Consider the following 19,987-nt stretch of genomic DNA (forward strand, 5'->3'; position numbering starts at 1 on the left):
CTCTAATATGAATAATGAATGAATGAGTGACCGAAATAACACTGCTTGGATTATATGCCGCCGCTGGGCATAAACTTAAAGCATGACTATGAAGAGCGAAGATAAATGAAGTAGCCGGGCATTTGTTACACGAATAATAATAACAGTAATAATTACAGTGATAATAATAATAATAATAATAATAATAATAGTAATAATTATAATAATAATAATAATAATAATAAAAATAATAATAATGAAATCGCAACGTTTTTAAGGGTTTAATGAAACAATTCTTTGCACAGAATAAATGAAGCGTCAACGTTTACTTAGAAAAACTAGCCTGACAGAACGCATGGGGTTCGTGTGGCTGTGGGAGTGGGGTCTGTCACTGCGAGCGGTTGCGGAACGGACGGGTTCCAGTGCCACCACAGTGCGCAGGTGGGTCAGATGCTGGCAGAAAGATGGGGACCTACGGTCAGGCAAGATCAGACTCAACCTTTACCATCCTTTCATCTCAGTGGTAGAGCGTTCTGTAACAAATTCTTGCTTCTCGCTTCATCCGACTTGGAACAGTGGATTGAATAAGATATACTGTAGCTGTACCCAGTAAGAAGTTACGTTTATCCCCAACCTTTAAGAATATTCAGTTATCCATTTATATAAAGGAATTATTAAAGAGAAAAGCCGATTTTGTGAAGTCTCCGTGCCATCCCATGATTACTTTACGAATCATTTCCTCTCACAGTCTGGAGCCAACAAAATGACAAGAATCTCAGGACGCTGTCACCTGGTGCACTGTTCCTCAGTTATACTGCTTTTACTCTAGCTTGGCCTAGATTTGTTTCCTTTTGTAGCTTATTTTACATTGCTCTGACAGAGAGAAGGACAATGCTCCGGTCTACATACTTTCCACAGAACTTCTTTGGGTCTAGCATCATAATCTAGTCTCAGTCTATTTTCACAACTAAGTACTCAAGGTGGAGAGATGGGAATTTTAGGCCAACTTCGAGTAAAAAGAGTATAGTTGCCAGCCAGTCTCGACTGCCTCTTACTACTCAGGAACGTAGCGACACAAAGAAAGAAAACTAAATTTTAAGGAAATCGACGACAGTGTTCAAAGGAGCTGATGAAGAGCGAGTTTGGCATTTCCGTATCTGAAATAAAATTGCACATCAAGGGAAATGAAACACCTCGCAGGTATGTCAGATCCTAAAGGTGTTAGGCTACTACACAAAATAAAGTAAGACTAAATAGTTGTTACGATTATTCGATGTTGTATGCGACTGTACTATACAGAACTGTTTTATGTATGATTTAAGTCCTTCAGTGGACTGGGAAAATCAGATTCTAAGGATTCCCTTTTTAGGTACTTAGGATTTATTGCATGAACTTCTTCCACTTATTTCTGTGGAGATGTTTGACTTATAAGCATGCATTGTAGCATTGGAAGGGTTTTGGTATTTGATAGGCTACTGTCTTTCATTAATAGGTTATTTTGCATAATAACCGAATATATATATATATATATATATATATATATATATATATATATATATATATATATATATATATATATATATATATATATATATATATATATATATATATATATATATATATATATATATATATATATATATAGAGAGAGAGAGAGAGAGAGAGAGAGAGATGGTAGGTGGGGGTGCTCATCATCCACCCACTCAGTGTGGAGATACTGTTTTTAGGGTAGCTCTACACTGAGTGGCAAGCCAAATGACTTCCTGTAAACCAGGAAAGCATTTACAGCACTGGGTTGTAACCTTATAAATAACCAACATGTGTTCCTTACGCGACAACAAGTGGATTAGTGGAGGGTTAGTGCCACTCCCCAGAAAACAATTAACTAAAAATACGAACAAGAAGCCTCAGACCAGGACTGACCAGAAGGTGATGACTATGGACCGAATAGAGAACTTAGTACAGATAGCCACATGGAATGTAAGAGGTGCAATTGATGAGGTGAAAGAAAGATTGCCCAGGTGCTTGAAGGTGCAAAAGTGAATGTATGTGGGTTATCTGAAACTAAATGGTGAGGTGAGAGTGTGAGGGAATGGGAGTATGGATGGGGTATATGCGCAGGAGTAGGTGAGAATGAGGGGGCAAAAGAAGGAGTGTGTATTGTTGTGAGTAATATATGGAAGGAGAATATAAGAGTATGGATCAGTTGGCTCAAGAATTCTGTGGGTAAGATTGAAAGTTGGACCACAAATGTGGATGATTGTGTGCATGTATGCGCCAACGTAAGATCGTGCAAGCAGAGTGAGAGAAGAGTTCTGGACAAATGTGGAAGTATGCATGGAAAAGTTTGAAAGAAATCAGAGTGTGTTTCTGATTGGAGATATTAATGGATAAGCAAGGAATGAGAAGGTCGATGGAGTAGCTGGTGAGTGGGGTGTGCCTGCAGAGATGGATGAGAATGGCAGTGTTTTAGTGGACATTTGTGCCGGGATGGGGTTGGTAATAGCTAATACCCTCTTCGGGCACAAAATTATCCACAGGTATACGTGGCCAGTGATGAGAAAAGTGGGTGGTGAACTGGATGAACGGAAGGCAATGATTGATTATGTGTGTGTGGATGAAAGGATGAGGTGTGTAATGGACGCAAGAGTATATAGAGGTTGCTGGAGTGGACTTTCGGACCACCACTTGGTGGTGGTCAGAATTAAAGTCCAAATAAAATGGACAAATAGAAGAAGGGAAGGACAGGAGGAAGTAGTACATACAAGGAGGGTGGAAAAGTAACAAGAGGATGGAAAGAAGGCAGAATATAAGAGGGAAGTGGAGGAGCAACTGGGTAAATATGGATTGGAGCAAATGGGTGATGTGGAAGGTCTGTGCAAGATGTTCACAGAAGAAATCTATGCATCATGTGAGGTGGTGTGTGGGGTGAAGAGAAGACGAAAGTGGGTGGAGGGATCAGCATGGTGGACTGGAGAGGTGAGAGAGGCTGTGGCACAAAAAAAAAAAGCATATAGTGAGTGGATGAGAAACAGGGGTTTGGAGGAAGTTGAGAGGCGGAAAAGAGAGTTATATGTAGGAAGGAAGAAAGAGGTAGAAAAATTAGGAAGAGAGAGGAGAAAAGATTAGTAAGAGAGAGTAAGAAGAGGGTGGATGAGGAATTTGGAAGGAACTTGAGCGTAAAGTGGAAGGAGTGTAAGAAATTGTTCTGGAAAGAGGTAAAGAGAGTTAAACAGGGTGCCAAAGAAGTTAGCTGGGAAGTGAAAGATAAAAATGTAGATTACTTATGGAGAAGGGAGAAAAAGTGATCAGATGGAGAGAACATTGAGAATGAATGTAATGCAAGTATAAGTGGCTCAGGAATGGCGGGGAGAAGGAGGGATGTGACAAGAGAGGAAGAAATCTGAAGAATGGAAGTTGTGGAAGGAATGAAGAAAGTTAAAATGGGGAAAGCCCCATGATTTGATGGAGTGTGTGGTGAAATGCTGAAGCACTGGGGAAAGATAGTAGTAGAATGGATGTGGAAGATGTGCAGATTGGCCTGGGAGGAAGGTAGAGTCCCGGAGGATTGGAAGTCAGGTATAATTATTCCCTTGTACAAAGGAAAAAGGGAAAAAGAAGTGTGTGGTAATCAAAGGGGCAATTGTCTTCTTAGTGTAGTAGGAAAAATATATGGTAGGATACTTATTGACAGAGTTAGGGAAATAACAGAGGAATTAGTGGAGAAGAACAGGGAGATTTTAGAAACGGAGGAGGTTGTGTAGATCAGATACTCATTCTTAGATCTTTAGTGGAAAAGTTTCTAGAGAAGGGAAAGAAGTTGTATGCGGCTTTCATGGATTTGGAGAAAGCATATGACAGGGTGGATAGAAAAGGATTGTGGAAAATATTGAGAATATATGGAGTAGATGAGAAGTTATTGAAGACTGAGAAGAGCATGTATGAGGGTGCTAAGGCTGCAGCGCGTGTGGATAGTGAAATGAATGAATTTTTCTAACTGAACGTTGGACTGAAACATGAATGTGTCATGTCTCCATGGTTGTTAAAGTCTGTATACAGATGGATTTATAAAAAAGATACAAGGTTGGGCAGTGAATGTTGGAGTGGCCCTAGTGAGAAAGGGCAGTGTTTGGAAACTACCAGTACTGCAGATGATACTGTGTTGTTATGTGAAGACTAAGGGGAGCTTAAGGCTTGGTGGATGAGTTTGGGAGAGTGTGTAAGAAACAGAATCTAAAGGTGAATGTAAGGAGGTGTTAAGTTATGGTCTTCGAGAGAAGTGAAGTCAGTGAATGTACAGTGAGGCTGGATGAGAAGGAAATGGACAATGTGAGTGCGTTTAAGTACTTGGGTAGTGTGATGAGTAAGGATAGAAGTTTAGAGGATGAAGTGCCTTAAAGGGTGCATCAGGGAAGAAAGGTTGCTGGTTCCTTGATAGCAGTGATAAGAAACAGGGAAGTGAGCATGGAAGTGAAAAACCTGCTACATAACAGTATTGAGACACCAAGTGAAGCTTGGACCTTGTTGGAGGGACAGAAGTCAAGAGTGAGAGTAGTGGAAACGAGTTATTTGAAAGGAGCATGTGGAGTCACAGTGACAGACAGACTGACACATGAGGAAGTGAGGAAGCGTTGTTGTGTGGGTGTGGATGTGATAGGAAGCGTTAGGAGAAACACGCTGAAGTGGTTTGGACATGTGGAGAGGATAGAGAGCGAGAGACTGACGAGGAGAGTGTATGTGAGTGAGGTAGAGGGCGGGAGAGGGAGGGGTAGGCAAAGGATGATATGGAGAGATTGAGTGGAGAGGTATATGAGAGAGGGGTGTGTGAGCTGAGAGCAGGGCAATGAAATGGCAGGGGACAGGGCGACAAGGAGGCGATTTGTTTGTGGCCACCCCTGATGTGGTGACCTATCCCGACCGAAGTGGGGACAATACAGCCTTTGTATCCTTACCAAGTGGCTTAGGGTGTCTAGTAGAGATTGTATGAAGGGCGAGAAGTGATTGTAAATGTGATTGTAGTGTTGGAGTGGCTTTGGATGTGTGTGTATTCTGTGAACCAAGTGTAATCGGCCCACACACACACAAGCACACATATATAGTATATATATATATATATATATATATATATATATATATATCTCTCGACGTACTAAATATATAAATAATATATAGATATAAAATATATATATATATATATATATATTCCTAGGCTGCTTCCCCCAAGGAAAGGGAGGTAGTCGAGACAGGACGACACACTCCCCAATTACTCATCCATTCAAACACATTTATTCACATCTTAGCCCCAGAGGGGAGAAGGGACAGATCCTCACCGCACCACACCGCACAAGGGTCACTGCTCAGTGCAATCAGTGACATCCACAGTAGGTCCTGACAGCAGAGCTGGTTTACCCCTACCACGTCATAATAGGCCCATCCCCTTACCTGCACCTGACCTGACTAGCTGATCAGACCAAATGTGGGAGAGTATCCCCTCAGGGCTGCGTCATCATTTATTCATTCACAATTTCTCTCCATTTATTTCTGTCACGCACAGCCACTCTTCCTTGCTCGACAGACATCCCTCTCGCATCCAGCGCTCTCTTCACACTGTCCATCCATCCTATTCGTGGTCTTCCTCTCAGCCTTACACCTCTCACATCAGATTTAATTATCTTTTTCACCAATAGCTCATTATCCATTCTCTCCATATGCCCAAACCATCGCAACACCCTCTGCTCAACTCTGCCAGCCATCTCCCGAACAACTCCAGTTCTCCGCACTTCATCATTTCGCACTCGATCCATACACGTCACTTCACACATACCCCTGAGATACCTCATCTCCATTATATTCAAACTTTTCCTCTCTGCTAAACCCATATTCCATGTTTCAACCTCACATAACGCAGTCGGAACCACAACACCCTCATACAGCCTTCTGTTTACATCCATTCTATGCGAACGACATCTAAAGACTTTTATCACTCTTCCCAGCACCTTACCTACTTCATTCATTCTAAACTTCACTTCTGCATCTATTCTTCCATCCACAGCAACATGTGACCCTAAATAATTAAAACACTCTACCTACTGAAGCAACTCGCCATTCAAAATTTTATTCATCCCCCTACCATCTACCAACCTCGTACACTTCATCACTTTACTCTTACTCTCATTTCCTTTCAATTTCCTCCTATCACACACCCTTCCAAACTCCTCTACCAACTGTCTCAATCTCTCCTCTGAATCAGCCACTAGTGCAGTATCATCTGCAAACAGCAGCTGCTTCAGATTCCACTCTCCACCATCAACATTCACCAGACTCAGACCTCCACCTAAAACTCTTGCATTCACCTCCCTTACAACACCATCCATATAAATATCAAACAACCAAGGCGACATCACACATCCCTGTCGCAGCCCCACTCTCACGGGGAACCAATCACTCACAGCATTTCCCACTCTTACACACGCTTTACTATTTACGTAAAAACTTTTTACCCCTTTTAGTAACCTACCATCAAGTCCATACAATCTTAAAACAGGCCACAAAACCTTCCCATCAATTCTATCATACGCTTTCTCTAAATCCATGAATGCCCAAAACACATCATTGCCTTTCGCTTAATACTTTTCACACACTTGTCCCACAGCAAACACCTGATCCACGCATCCCCTCCCTCTCTTAAAGCCACAATGCTCATCACCAATCTCTCTTTCTGTACCCTCTCTAACTCTCATAATTAACACTACCATAAACCTTACTTACAACACTTAACAGACTTATACCCCTAAAGCTAGTACATTCATACTTATCACCATTGCCTTTATACAACGGGACCACACAAGCACTTGCCCATCAATTGGCACCATACCTTTCACAAATCACACATTCAATAATCTTACTAACCAGTCAACAATTGTCACTCCACCACCCTTCAGGCATTCCACAGCACACCCATCCATACCTGCAGTTCTCCCTGTTTTCATCTCCTTTACTGCCTTCTCCACTTCGTCCTTCATGATCAAAGAATCATTCAACTCTCACAACACATTTATTCCTTGCATCCTTCCATCCTCCACAATCTCAGCCACCCTTTCCTCCTCTACATTTAACAATCTTTCAAAACACTCTGCCCATCTCTTCTTTTCTGCATCCATCTCAATTAACATCCTTCCATCCTCTGCTTTTACTCGCTCTTCCTTCCCAGACTCTCCCTTTCGCACCCTTTTCATCTCCTTCCAGAACATAATCTTATTCTGTTGAAAATTCTGTCAGCTGCCTACCCCACCTTTCATCTGCTGCCACTTTAGCATCATGCACAGCCCTTCTCGCTCTATTCCTCTTTTTCTTATACCTCTCATATGACACCTCATCCTTCCTCTGCAGCTACACTTCATATGCACGTCTCATCTCAGCCACAGCCATACTTACTTCCTCGCACCACCATTCACGTCCTTTTCTTACACCACCACCCACACGTCTCACACCACACACCTCTTCTGCATGCCCCACCACAGAACTCTTAAACAACTGCCATTCCTCCTCCACACTGCCATTTTCTTGATCTTTCACTGCGTTCCACTCATCTTTCAGTTTCACCTGATACTCTATCATTTTCTCTCTTATCCAACTCCCTCACTTTCAAAACCTCCTTGACCCACCTATCCTTCCTAGCTCTCACCCATCTCTTACCTACTCTTAACTTTCCCCTCACCAGGTAGTGGTCAGACATACTCCACCCTCCCCTCTCAGAACTCTCACATACAACAATCTTCTTATTACATTCCTAGATACAACCACGTAGTCCATCAAAGCTCTATCAACATCCTTTCCACCCTCCTGTCTCACTCATGTATACTTATAAATATGTTTCTTCTCAAACAGCGTATTTCCAATCACCATCTCTCGCTCAACACACATCCCTATCATTCGTTCACCATTTTCATTTCTTCCAGGCACACCGTGCATACCAACTACACCTTCAACTGCTACATTTCCCACTCTAGCATTCAGATCTCCCATCATTACCACATTCACATTCACTCCAAAACCCTGCAGACACTCATCAACTTCATTCCAGAAAGATTCCCTTTCTTCTTCATCCCTTTCACTACCAAGCACATATGCACTCACAAACACCCACAACTCACGTCCAAATTTCGCTTTCACCCACATCAGTCTCGATGACACCTCCTTCCATTCAATCGCACACTGCTGTACTTCCGGACTCACTAACAAGGCCACACCTTCTCTTCCCCTTCCTCTATCAACACCTGACAATCTTCCATTCACACTTTCAAACACAGACTCACCCTTCCCTTTCAACTTCGTTTCACTCAGAGCTAACACATCCAACTTTCTTCTCACAAACATTCTCCCAATCTCCTCCCTTTTAGCCTCAATCGTACTACATCCACGCACATTCATTGACCCAATCTTCAGGGTACTGGGATAACTCAATCCCCCATCCCTTTCTCTGGCCTGTCTCTCTTTAGGACCTAAAAAACAGAGGAGGGGGTCCCTAATCCCCTCACCCCGCCCCTTTTAGTCGCCTTTTACGACACGCAGGGAATACGGTGGCAGTATTCTTCCTAACACAACCTGGCCGCAGAGTAGTAGTACCACCCCGTAGTGCGGCCAGATTGTGTCCCCCCGCCACAGGGGTATATATATATATATAATATACTAATTTAAAAAAAACATTATTTTAACTTATGTAAATAATTGATTGCTTCCACAGAAAGACATGTAAATATATTAGCGTGTCACTGGCTGGGGTCAACAAGACTGTAATATTCATTACAAATGCACCAGACCTGACCTAGATATCAAAAGGCTGATATTGTTCAAGGATAATGTCAACTATCTCATTACGATAACTCGACAAATTAAAAACAATAAGAACAGATAAACCCAATTTAAGAGGAACTGAGCTAATGGGATAAATCAATCATCCTCTTCCTCCAAATTACTGTGAGATGTAATTTATTGAAATAATTAAACCACATCTCTCCCAGTGAGAAAAATGTATTAGCCTATCGATGTTTAAATCTGGCACACAGCTTATAAATGCATCAAAGTAGGAGATACCCTTTCCCTGTGGCAAAGTGAAAGAGGCTGATAAAAATGAGAATGATGATGATGATGATAAAATGAATAAAAACGAAAGGAGCTGTAGGTGTATTATTCCTCCTATTTCTGTGGTCCTTTGCATGCCCTCTTGTCATCATTGCTACAACTGCAGGATAATAACGATTTTTTATGCTGTTTGCAATTATTCAGCCAATATAAGAGAAATATTCTACAGTATATGCACACATTTTGGGCCAGAACAGCTATATGTGAATACACTTCCATGAAGCAGTTAATATCAAAGTAATGTATTTATTGGACCATTATATTCCCACGACCTTTACTTAAAATAGAATGAGCACTAATAATACTTCGTCTCGCGTTTGTAACAAATTAATAACAAGGGCAATCCGAGACTGCATACCTCCGCCATTGCGGAATGTGTGGTAGATCTTATGGATATGTCATCTTGCAATTTTTGTGCAGTCATTGTAGGCATTATTTATCGAGTTACAAGCAAAAATGTTGAAACTGGCACTATCGGGCAATGGTAAAGAATCCTTTAAAATATTCCTGGATCTAGATGATGATCAGGATCACTACCGAAATATACTGAATTGTTCCTTAGGCCCCTCCAAAAAATTTCAGCAAAATCCGCTCATAATTTTTTTGAGTAATCCTGCTAACAGACAAACAAACAAACCAATGCTGGCAAAAACATAACTTCCTTGGTGGAGGTAATAATAATTTAACTGATAGCTGTTTGTATCAGTCTAATTAAGTAAAACACAGAAGAGTAAAGAAAGTTTAATCATCCAGAATACTCTTAAGTACTAGCCAAGAAGAGAGAGACAGCAGCAGCAACAGCAAACCCGGTATGAGAATTAGGTTTTACCAATTAGGTAGGATAAGATAGTGTATGTAAGTGAACAGTGCCGTATATGATTATCTGGTGTACAGGTTTAATGGTAGAATATTTTCTCTCCGTAAATCTGAGACAGTGATGAGGGTCGCCGCAAAAGCGAAGGTGGTTCTGCTGGAAGTAACTCTGTTCTTGACGTCTCATGGCTTCCATACAAATGCAGGTAAACACTAAAGTGTGCTGTAACCGTCCGTTATAGTAATCCTCGAATGATAACTATTGCTTCCTGTAAACAAGATTATTCACACAAGTTTCACAGTACACACACACACACACACCGATTGGAAGATACATGGATAGATACCAATAGTGGAATCTTTATCCTGTTGACCATCCACTTTAACCTAATCAGCTCAAGACTGATGTAAGGCCACTCGCGGCTGCACCACCTTTACAACACCGAAAAAAATTACAAACTAGATCCACGTGTGGGGTTATAATGAATTCAGTGTTAATCCTTCACCACCAGACCTTCTCTAAACATTAAAGTTTGCATACATGAACCTTTTCTGTGTCAGTCATAATTATAATTATTTTAAGTACTTTATATATTATATAAAAAATATATTCATAACAGAGAGTACAGTATTTACAAAAATCGAATTCACGTTGTCATAGTACACTGCATTTATACGTTATCATAAAAGTGCTGATGCAATATAATCGAAGAAAGAAAATTAAAAGTTTCACTTCATACATGTAGGCTAAATAGACAAAAACAAAAAGACAGATAGATACATACTGATTGACTGATTAATTGACTGCTTAACTGACAGATACATCAATAATTCTGCTTTAAGGAATCTTATTTGAATACAATTAAAAGCGACAACATTTGTACAAGTATTTACGGGGGACAAATCTAGAAAGTCTGTCATCTTCAGCGTATACTTTTCCATCAAAATGTTATTTAAAATCAAAATGTTATAAAATGTCGATTAACAAAATGAACTTTATATGAAAATTTTTTCTACTGAAAAGGGAAAATAGAAAATAAAGTGTCATAAGTAAAAAAACAAAGTTCAAGAAAAGTAAAAGAGTAGGCTATTATTCACAAGGGGTACAACAGTGTTCCTCGTCTCTCATAACCTCACTCGCTCACTGGGCTGGTTTGAATCTTCTGATTTTTTTCTTTCTTTTCGTACATTAGTAACAATTAAAGATTTGTAAAAATTTTTGTCGTCAGTTTTTACACTGACTTTTTGCTTTGTTCTCCCTTTTTTAATGTCGCAGTGGATGCATCTGAATCAACATTGCAAGTGAAAGCGCTTAATGCCGTTTTTGAAGCTGCACTGCAAGTAGAATCTTGTATTATTCTCATCACGCCAGCTTACTTTCCGGTAAGTTACTCCTACCCACAGTAGCCTATCTCATCCATACATACCAGTAGGCCTATTTAAACACGCTATTCCTCCATCTATACAGACGGATCTAATCATCACACTTCATGACTTACGTGAAATAGGCCAATGGGTTTAACAGACCCTAATGCAATTCTTTGGGGGTACACATTATACTGTAATGTCAAGGTAATGTTTACTGTATAACAATTGGCTGACCTGTTTTCTATCCCTCGCAGTCAGAGTGGAAGTATTATAAAAATTTATCTACTATGTAGCTTTTGCCCCATGTATGTTACGGTATGCTTTCGCCCTCATTTACTTCTGCTTGGCCTTCAGAGACAACGTTCCCCAGAGTATTGGGGTTTGTACTGAATGATAAATAAAGTATTTAAATAAATAAAAATTGCATCTTTTTCACAGATATTATACTGGTATTACTGTCATATTTTAAAGAACATAAAAAATAAATAATAAAACATAAGGTGAACGAACAAGGAACTGACTAACGAGCAGGATATGAGAAATCTGACAAACACTGAACAAAATAATGTCGGCTAGAATATAAACAAATATGGCACAATTTCAATATAGTCAGTTGGGAATGTATGCAGTTAAATGTCACAGGTATTGTACTGTCATCAGTACTTTGAAATATATCTTAAAATCTTTAGAGTCTACTGAGTGTGGCAGGTATTGGAGTAAATCACTCCATTCGTTGGCTCAGATTTTAGTGCCTTTATAGCCTCGCTCCTTTTTCTCTTCGTTTCTTGCTTTACATCCTCTCATTCCCTCCTAGAGACAAATATGATATTAAGGTTACAGTAAAGGTGTGGCTACTGTTTACACCAACGTAATTTATAGCTTGAAGACTTAATCAGCGGGGAGAAACGAGGAGTCCTACATCATTAGTGCCTTGCAGTACATAACGACTCTTACAGTCTCTATCTAGCTCTTATGTAGAATGGTTTTTAAACTACCCTAACCTGCAATATGCAGATCAGCTGCAGACAAAACACTTCCATGAAGTATGGAAAGCAAGGCACTGATAAAGTAGCTCAGCAATCTTCCCCATAAATCTTCTCTGTCAGAATGCGTCACTCCTTCACCTGCAAAAGTCTATATAACGATGGTAGGACTCCTGACAAATCATCCATGCATTATTACATGTTTCATTATGGGGCAAACCTGAAAGTCTGTCGCAGTACACCAAATGTTTGTTATTACTATACACCCAGCATTGGGTGTATCTGTAGGGACTCACAACTAGTACCCATGAACTGAAATTGTCACTTGCATCATCTTACTGTTTAGCTGCAGTGCTGATGTAAAAATAGCTGCTATGTAGTATGATGAAGGGTTGGCGAATGTGGCAAAATTCAAATAACAAATGATTAAACATTGGTAATTGTATGAAATGTTCTTATAGTTTCTCGGTGTAAGTGAGGTGGATGCGCCATGGGGTGTTGGAGTATTTGAGGTAGCAGTGCACAGCGAGAATACTAACATGACAGAGGCCCATCTCTCCCAGGTGGTCGAACAGGCTCGCCAGGTAAGTGTAGAATGTGTTCATATCAACAGTGTAAAGCACTGAGCACTCAAGATACCAATAAGGCTGGAAGGTTTTTCCTCTAACCTGCACTCTGGTGGCACCAGCAGCTGAGGCAGGTGTCACGGTCCGTGACGGTGGTGGTGGCGAGTGACGACCCAGCCTTCCTCGCCGCCTTCGTCGAGTGGTCCCTCAAGGGCTGCCTCCTGGTGTGGTCGACGAGGCTCCTCGTCCTCACCCGCCTCCAACTCCACCGTCTTACCCACATCCGCACCACACTCGCCATGACAAACTCCATGACGATTTCCTCTGCTTCGCAGCTTATAAGGTTCATAATTACCTGTAATACATGGATAATAGCAACCATTTTTTTCCCTCATTATTTCTGGGGGGTCAGGTAGAATATTTAGCTATACAGTAAGTCTTCATTATATATTGCCTTCTGTGATTTTATTGTAATTAAGTTTAGTTTCTTGTAGTTTTGTTAAACAAACAAGAATGTGGACAGTTATCAGGAAAATCCCTGATGATGACAAGACTCTATAGGTACTGTCCAAGATTAATTTTCACTATACCAAACTTAATAAGCAAGGTGACAAAGCACGTGAGAGATCAGTGACGTACCAAGAGGGGGGGGGCATGCAGCGATGGACCCCCTTTTTACATATCTATCTATCTGTATCTATCTATCTATCTATCTATATATGTATGTATACTGTATATTTTATCATACTGTCCAGTATTCCTGTCTATTCTGCTGAAGTTTTATAAAAACGAAATGTGAGCATTTGAATTTTAGTAGTATAAGGTTATTGGAGAGACTGAATCATAACTCAGTGGCATAGAGTACTTAAGAATGAGTTTAGAATGTGTTGGATTTATGTCATGTACCCATTCCATAAGGGCTCAAAATTATTATAAAATTGGCCAAGATGCAAAATTTTCTCTGGAGGGGGGGTATACAGTGCCCCCCTAACCTCCCAGCTGTACGGGCGCGCTGCACTCGCCAAAGTCATGGGATGCATAATTATAAAAAAAAAAAAATCCCCCCCCTTTTTCAACTTTCTGGGTACACCACTGTAAGAGGTTTAATGTAGTACAGCAGCAATACAGGTTTTTCATCATACGAAAGTTTATAAACAACTTGTCATTTTTCTCGACAAGAACAATATTCTTGATTAACTGTGTTTACATATTCTTTTCTTCTCCCTCTTTATCACTTGTCACTGTAGTGCGTTTCCCTTATACTTCTCATTTTCCCACTTTGACTCACTTGTCTGCTTAGTCTGTCCTCCTCTCCATCACAGCGTGTACATCGAGATTCCCTTCAGCGCTCCTGGGTCTCAGCCTGTCAGAGTGGCCACGTGGACGGAACATCATGGTCTTGTCCTCACCTCAGCCCATCCACTCTTCCCTGACAAGTTCTACAGGTGGTTAATAACTATAATCATTTTGCCTTAACGTGGACCAGATTTTCGTCCGTTTGTAGCATATTCCATGTAACTGAGTGATATAAAAAGGACTACTACGGTTTTACGTCCTTTACATCACAATTTTTCGCGGGCAGCACCATCTTCTAGTGTTAATCTATTGTTACAACTCCATATTCAAGATCAAGCAGCTGTTGTTTTAGGCCAAGTTAAAGTCAAAACTAAAAATTTATAGTCTGTGGCATGTTATATTAATGTGATACTGACATACTTCACAAGAGCATTTTGCATCCCTCTTAACAGTATACAGTATCTATATCCCTATTACTTGCATCTTACTGAATGTTAACGGTTGTTAATTACTTGAAACTGTCAATAAGCGTGTGTTTGTCCCCAGACTGAGCAGTAGGCCGAGGCTACGGTTGGGATACATAGAGTTCCCCACCACTAAGAGGGAAGTGGTGAACGACCCTGATGCTCCCGAAGGCAAAAGTGTTGTTATATTAGATCCAGAGGTTTCTTTTCTTCAGGCCATCTCAACGCACATGAATTTCACGTAAATATACATAAATTTACAGATGTTTAAAAATTCTATTTAGGTATTATAATCATGTATAGTATCAGGGAAAGTAAAACAGTTTAGTGCCTGGTGACAGTGTGTTAAACATAACTTCTTCGAATCACTTGGCAGTCTAGCTTAATTTACGTAAATAGCACTATTTTTTCTGACCTGAAAGTTTTTGTAATACACACATTCATAATAAAGGTGAATCTGTCTTTTCCGTATTTTATAATGTGAAAAATACCAGTACTATAGCAGTGAATTATTTAATTAAATGTTAATTTTATAACATAAATATGGAACAAGTGATTTTATTGCCAGGATCCAATATTCCACGCCAGGTGACCGGGCTTGGGGAGTCAAGTTACCTGATGGGAGATGGAACGGCATTATTGGCATGATAACACGTAAGGCAAGAACACAAAAAAAATTTCAGTATTATAAGTTGTACTCTCCTTGGCCTACCCGAGTTCCCTTGGTCTCTACTAATATCTAAATCAGCGGCAGTTCCACTGGCAATAGCACTGAGTTGCTGGTGTTTATTTCATTGCAAGCAAAATTATACATAGTTTTACCAGTGTCTTACCGCTAAAGATAATTGGAAATGTGGACATTGAACAAACTATCACTATATGTACAGTAAAGATACTGTAATATTCAACACATAGCAAATCACAAACTCTCTTATTACAACATGTATAATTCTACAGGAACTGGACCTCAGCCAGAGTTTGTTCCACATCACAGCCGAGCGAGCTGAAGTTCTAGACTTTACGGTTCCCGTGATATTCTGGTACACAAGAATTATTGTCCGACGTGGCAGCCCTGAGGTGGACCCCTGGGGAATTCTGTTTCCTCTGACTCCTTTAGTGTGGCTGAGCATCTTGGCAGCATTGATGGCAGTGCTCACCATCATGATGTTGGTCTCCTTCAGCCTCCTTGATAATTCTCTAAGTCAGATTAGGTTTTGGAGTAATGCTGCCAATTGTGTCCGAGTGTTGTTGCAGCAAGGTAAGGGATTCTTGCTTTAACATGAGTTGTAATGCAGTGAGAAAGTGCTTATAGTATCTGAGAGAACAACTTGCAAAATTTAGAAACAATCGTGTGTGCGTGTGTGTGTGTGTATGTGTGTGTGTAAAGTAAAGTAATTTTAATGCCATCACTGAATTCTACAAACCAAAGTTAATGTTAGTATAAAGTACGGGCACAGTCTGTCAAGCAGCAGCTCCCTAGCAAACAGATTTGTACATACATATTTAATATATAGTACAGTCAACCTTAGTATCTTGTTTACAATAATAGCACTTCAGTTTCAATAATGGTACATTAAATTCAATTCACTGGAGATCAACTGTAGAAATGAATGGCAAAAATGTATAAATTATGTAAAGTACTTAGATAAAATCTAACCATCTTCTTAAACATAGGAATATTATCAGTAAGAACCAAGAGCTTAATATTTACTGGTAGTGCATTCCATATAAGAGGATCATTACATATAATGCTATTCTTAAAGAGTTATGTGGAACCTTGGAGACTGTAAATTTAAATTATTTCTTCTTGTGCTATATTGGATGTCAATAAACTTAAAGATTTGAGCATCAGGATTCCTAATGGTTCTGAATATTAATAATAATAAAAAATACTTATGAATAAACTGAATTTTTAAACAAATTATGAGTTACCAAAAAATCTGCAGTAGAATCAAACTTTCCAATGAAAAATATACATTTAAAAATTCTCTTTTGGGCTACTAATAATTTGCCAAGAAAAGGGCTAGGTACACGTTCATATAGATATGCAGTAATTGATATACGGATAACGTAAACTGTAATAGATACTCATCATGGCCTCAGCTGCAAGATGATTACGTACTCTGTACAATGTACCACATACCCTAGATAACTTCAAACATCGTTTATATGATTATTCCAATTTAAATATTCATCAACATATACACTAAGAAATTTTGTATATTCAGCCCGCTGTATTTTCTCACCCTCTAACATCAGTGGAGGCAAAAAATGTTTAACAGATCGATTTTGAATATATATATATATATATATATATATATATATATATATATATATATATATATATATATATATATATATATATAATGGGTCTTAGTAACAATACACCAATCCTGTATGAGACAGCCTTAGCATGTATTCAATATGGATGGTGGGTGTTAGCGCAGAAGTGGTGACATGTAAAAGTGAAGGAGGACTACTGGGCCTTGGGAGAGGTCACTGCCCTCGAGAAATAGGCCCTGAAGCCTTTGTCCAGAGTCGGACACGTAAAAAAAATATATATATAAGTTTTAGTTTATCTGATTTAAGCCAGGGATTTAATGAACATAATTCAGAAAATAATGTGCAATATAAAGATTGCATATTATTATCAGCTAGAATAAGAGTTGTATCATCTGCATATAATTTAAAATTTAAGCTCATAACTTGCATTAATTATGTCATTAAAATAGATGACAAACAAAATTAGTATTAAAACTGAACCTTGTGGAACCCGTGTATAAAAAAGCTTCTCACAAGAGTATTTACAATTACAGTAAACAGCTTGTGTTCTATTACTAAGGTAACTTTTGAATAGAAGTAATGCCATACCTCTGATACCAGTATTTTCTAATTCATTAAGAAGTATGTTATGATTTAATAAATCAAAAGCCTTAGATATAGTGATAAATAATCCAACAACATAAGAGTTCTCATCTAACAGTTTGTAAACACTTGAAACAAACTGAAGTATTGCTGACTCAGTGGAATGATTAGCTCGAAAACAATGTTGACAATTAGATAATAGATGATTGTTTTCTAGATAATTTACTAAACGATGTACTAATATTTTACTAAATGCTGGTAGAAGGAAGGTGGGTCAAAAAATTATTAATAACTATTCTCTCTCTAGATTTGTGTAGGGGAATTACCTTAGCTTTCTTCAATTTTTCTGGGAAGACTCTTGTGTTAAAGGATAGATTAAATATATGCAATAAGAGAAATTAGAGTAAAGAGGTTGTATAATTCAAAACTGTAGGTGATAAATCGTCATTTCCGGGAGCAGCAGATTTTAGTGAATCTAAATGCATCTCTATTTCTGTGGGAGAAGTTGGATATAAAAAGAAATAGGAGAAAACAGGAGCATCAGACAAATACTTTGTATAATCATTACAGTACTTACTTTGCTCCTTGATATTGTGCAGTATATCACATTATTACAAAGCGCTTATTAAATTCATAAGATATGTCTGAATTAGGTGATTTTAATTCTGTTTGATGTTTATTAGTGATGTTGGAAGTCCTGCCAAGTACAGAATTTACTGTTCTCCAATGTGGCTTGGGATTACTTTGATTAGATTCTAATTGATCTTTATAATACTTATTTTTGGCTTCTCTTAATAAGGAAGTCAATTTATTTCTATATATACGGTATGTCTCTCTATAAATTAAGGGCCATTTATTTTGCAAGTCTTTCTAATCTATTTCTTTCTTTAATACTGTTCTTCAAGGCAGAGGTAATATAGGAGCTAATGAAATCCTTAGTACTAACACGAATACTCTTTACAGGAAAGTGTTTTTGGTACAATCTGTCATATGTGATGAAAAGTATTGTAAGAATCATTTGCACATTCGCACTGTAGGATATCATTCCAGTTTAGTCGGGTTAAACCATTACGAAAATTTTCCAAAGCTACTATAGAGAAGATTATACTTTCTTTGTATGATGGTGAGTTTATATTAAAGTCCTGAAATCTAAATTGAGATATTGTTGGAAAATGATCTGATATATCAGTTTCAAGTATAAAATTATTAACATTCAGTTCTACTTGTGTAGTCCATATGTGATCTATTGAAGTTGCAGTAGTGTCTGTGATTCTAGTTGGCCTAGTGATTAATGGAAGTAGGGAGATGGAATTCATTATAGTAATGAATTCATGAACAGAACTATTATGATTATAAGTCAAAAGATTCAAAATTAAGTCTCTAAGAGCAAGTATTCCATGATAATTTTTATCTCTTGCTAAAGTTAGAATATTTGTTAAAGTACTCAAGAAATCATTAATATTTCCACTGGGTGGCCTATAAATATAATAAATATAGCAACCCATTACTTTGACATCAACACCTAAACATTCCACAGAAATATTTAATATAGAAAAATATTAAAACAGCCGAAAAATATTTACTGGTGATATACAGAGCAACACCTTCCCCATACCTATTTCTGTAGTGAGAAAACATGGTATATCCTGGTATTTGGTACAGTGGAATAAGTACTTTGTTAAGTCTTGTTTCTGTAATACCTAAAACATCAAATGTCATATTACCATTACATAAAACAGAATCAGTGAAATGCTGTAAATTAGAGGGAATGGAAAGAATGTTTATATTTAATGGAGTAAATGTATTGCAATTAGAAAAGTCAAATGAATCAAGAAAAATATAATTTGATATCGGAACACTGTGATGACATGTGTGTAAAACTGTTCAACATCTAAATCATTATTATATTTTTCATCAAGTACAGTAAAGGAATCAAAATATAAACTACGAAATTCATTACAGGTGGAAGTCATGCATGGAGTAACACATTCAAGATAAAAAGCATGCATCACTTAAATAACAAAAAGGTAACTCTGCTAGTGCCATTAAAAATAGGTAAAGATGTAGAAATGTAAATTTAAAACTACCTGGTGGTAACTACTTCTTTCTGCAGTCTTTGAGATCTTTTTTTAGTATAACTCCACCTGATACTGATGAAACCCCACAGCTGCCAGAGCCATCAGCGCCGGAAGCAGCACCACCAGCTCCTGCAGCAGCACCGCCACCATTAACATCAGTAGCAGAAGAACCGACTCCACCAGCTACCGATAATTTGTCGGCCTTTCCCCGTGACATCACCTTTCCAGCAGTTTTTGAGGAATAGCATGTGCTCCCAGCACCGCCGGCTTCCGAGTCACAACCTGACCCAGTGGCTCCAGCACCATTGAAGCCCTCGACACCAGCCAAGCTATCCGACGCAGTAGCTGGCTGTTGACTCGTTCTGTCCTTAATGATCAATTTAGTGTTCTTGAAAAATGCTATTTTGCCTGCAGCCGTTACTTGTTTCAGTAGA

At 38.7% G+C, this 19,987-nt stretch overlaps 1 protein-coding gene across 1 annotated transcript; it reads left to right on the top strand.

Moving 5' to 3' along the window:
* Positions 1–334: 334 nt before the first annotated feature.
* Positions 335–19,746, top strand: LOC145399701 (uncharacterized). Its single transcript, XM_080272247.1, has 7 exons — positions 335–514; positions 12,746–12,868; positions 12,976–13,193; positions 14,173–14,295; positions 14,693–14,810; positions 15,568–15,868; positions 19,643–19,746. Exons 1-7 carry the CDS (start codon positions 335–337, stop codon positions 19,744–19,746), a joined length of 1,167 nt encoding a protein of 388 aa, XP_080128373.1.
* Positions 19,747–19,987: the final 241 nt, after the last annotated feature.

The sequence above is a fragment of the Coenobita brevimanus genome, chromosome 50 (assembly GCF_032717465.1).
Source record: "Coenobita brevimanus isolate Jiangsu-jjx chromosome 50, ASM3271746v2, whole genome shotgun sequence".
NCBI classification, from domain to species: domain Eukaryota; kingdom Metazoa; phylum Arthropoda; class Malacostraca; order Decapoda; family Coenobitidae; genus Coenobita; species Coenobita brevimanus.

What these genes read in the sequence shown, in the direction of transcription:
- LOC145399701 (XM_080272247.1), top strand. Translation starts at nt 335, where the DNA reads ATGGGGTTCGTGTGGCTGTGGGAGTGGGGTCTGTCACTGCGAGCGGTT. An exon ending in TTCCCTGACAAGTTCTACAG is followed by an intron (nt 14,296 to 14,692) that starts GTGGTTAATAAC and finishes GTTTGTCCCCAG; the next exon opens with ACTGAGCAGTAGGCCGAGGC. An exon ending in TTGTTATATTAGATCCAGAG is followed by an intron (nt 14,811 to 15,567) that starts GTTTCTTTTCTT and finishes ATAATTCTACAG; the next exon opens with GAACTGGACCTCAGCCAGAG.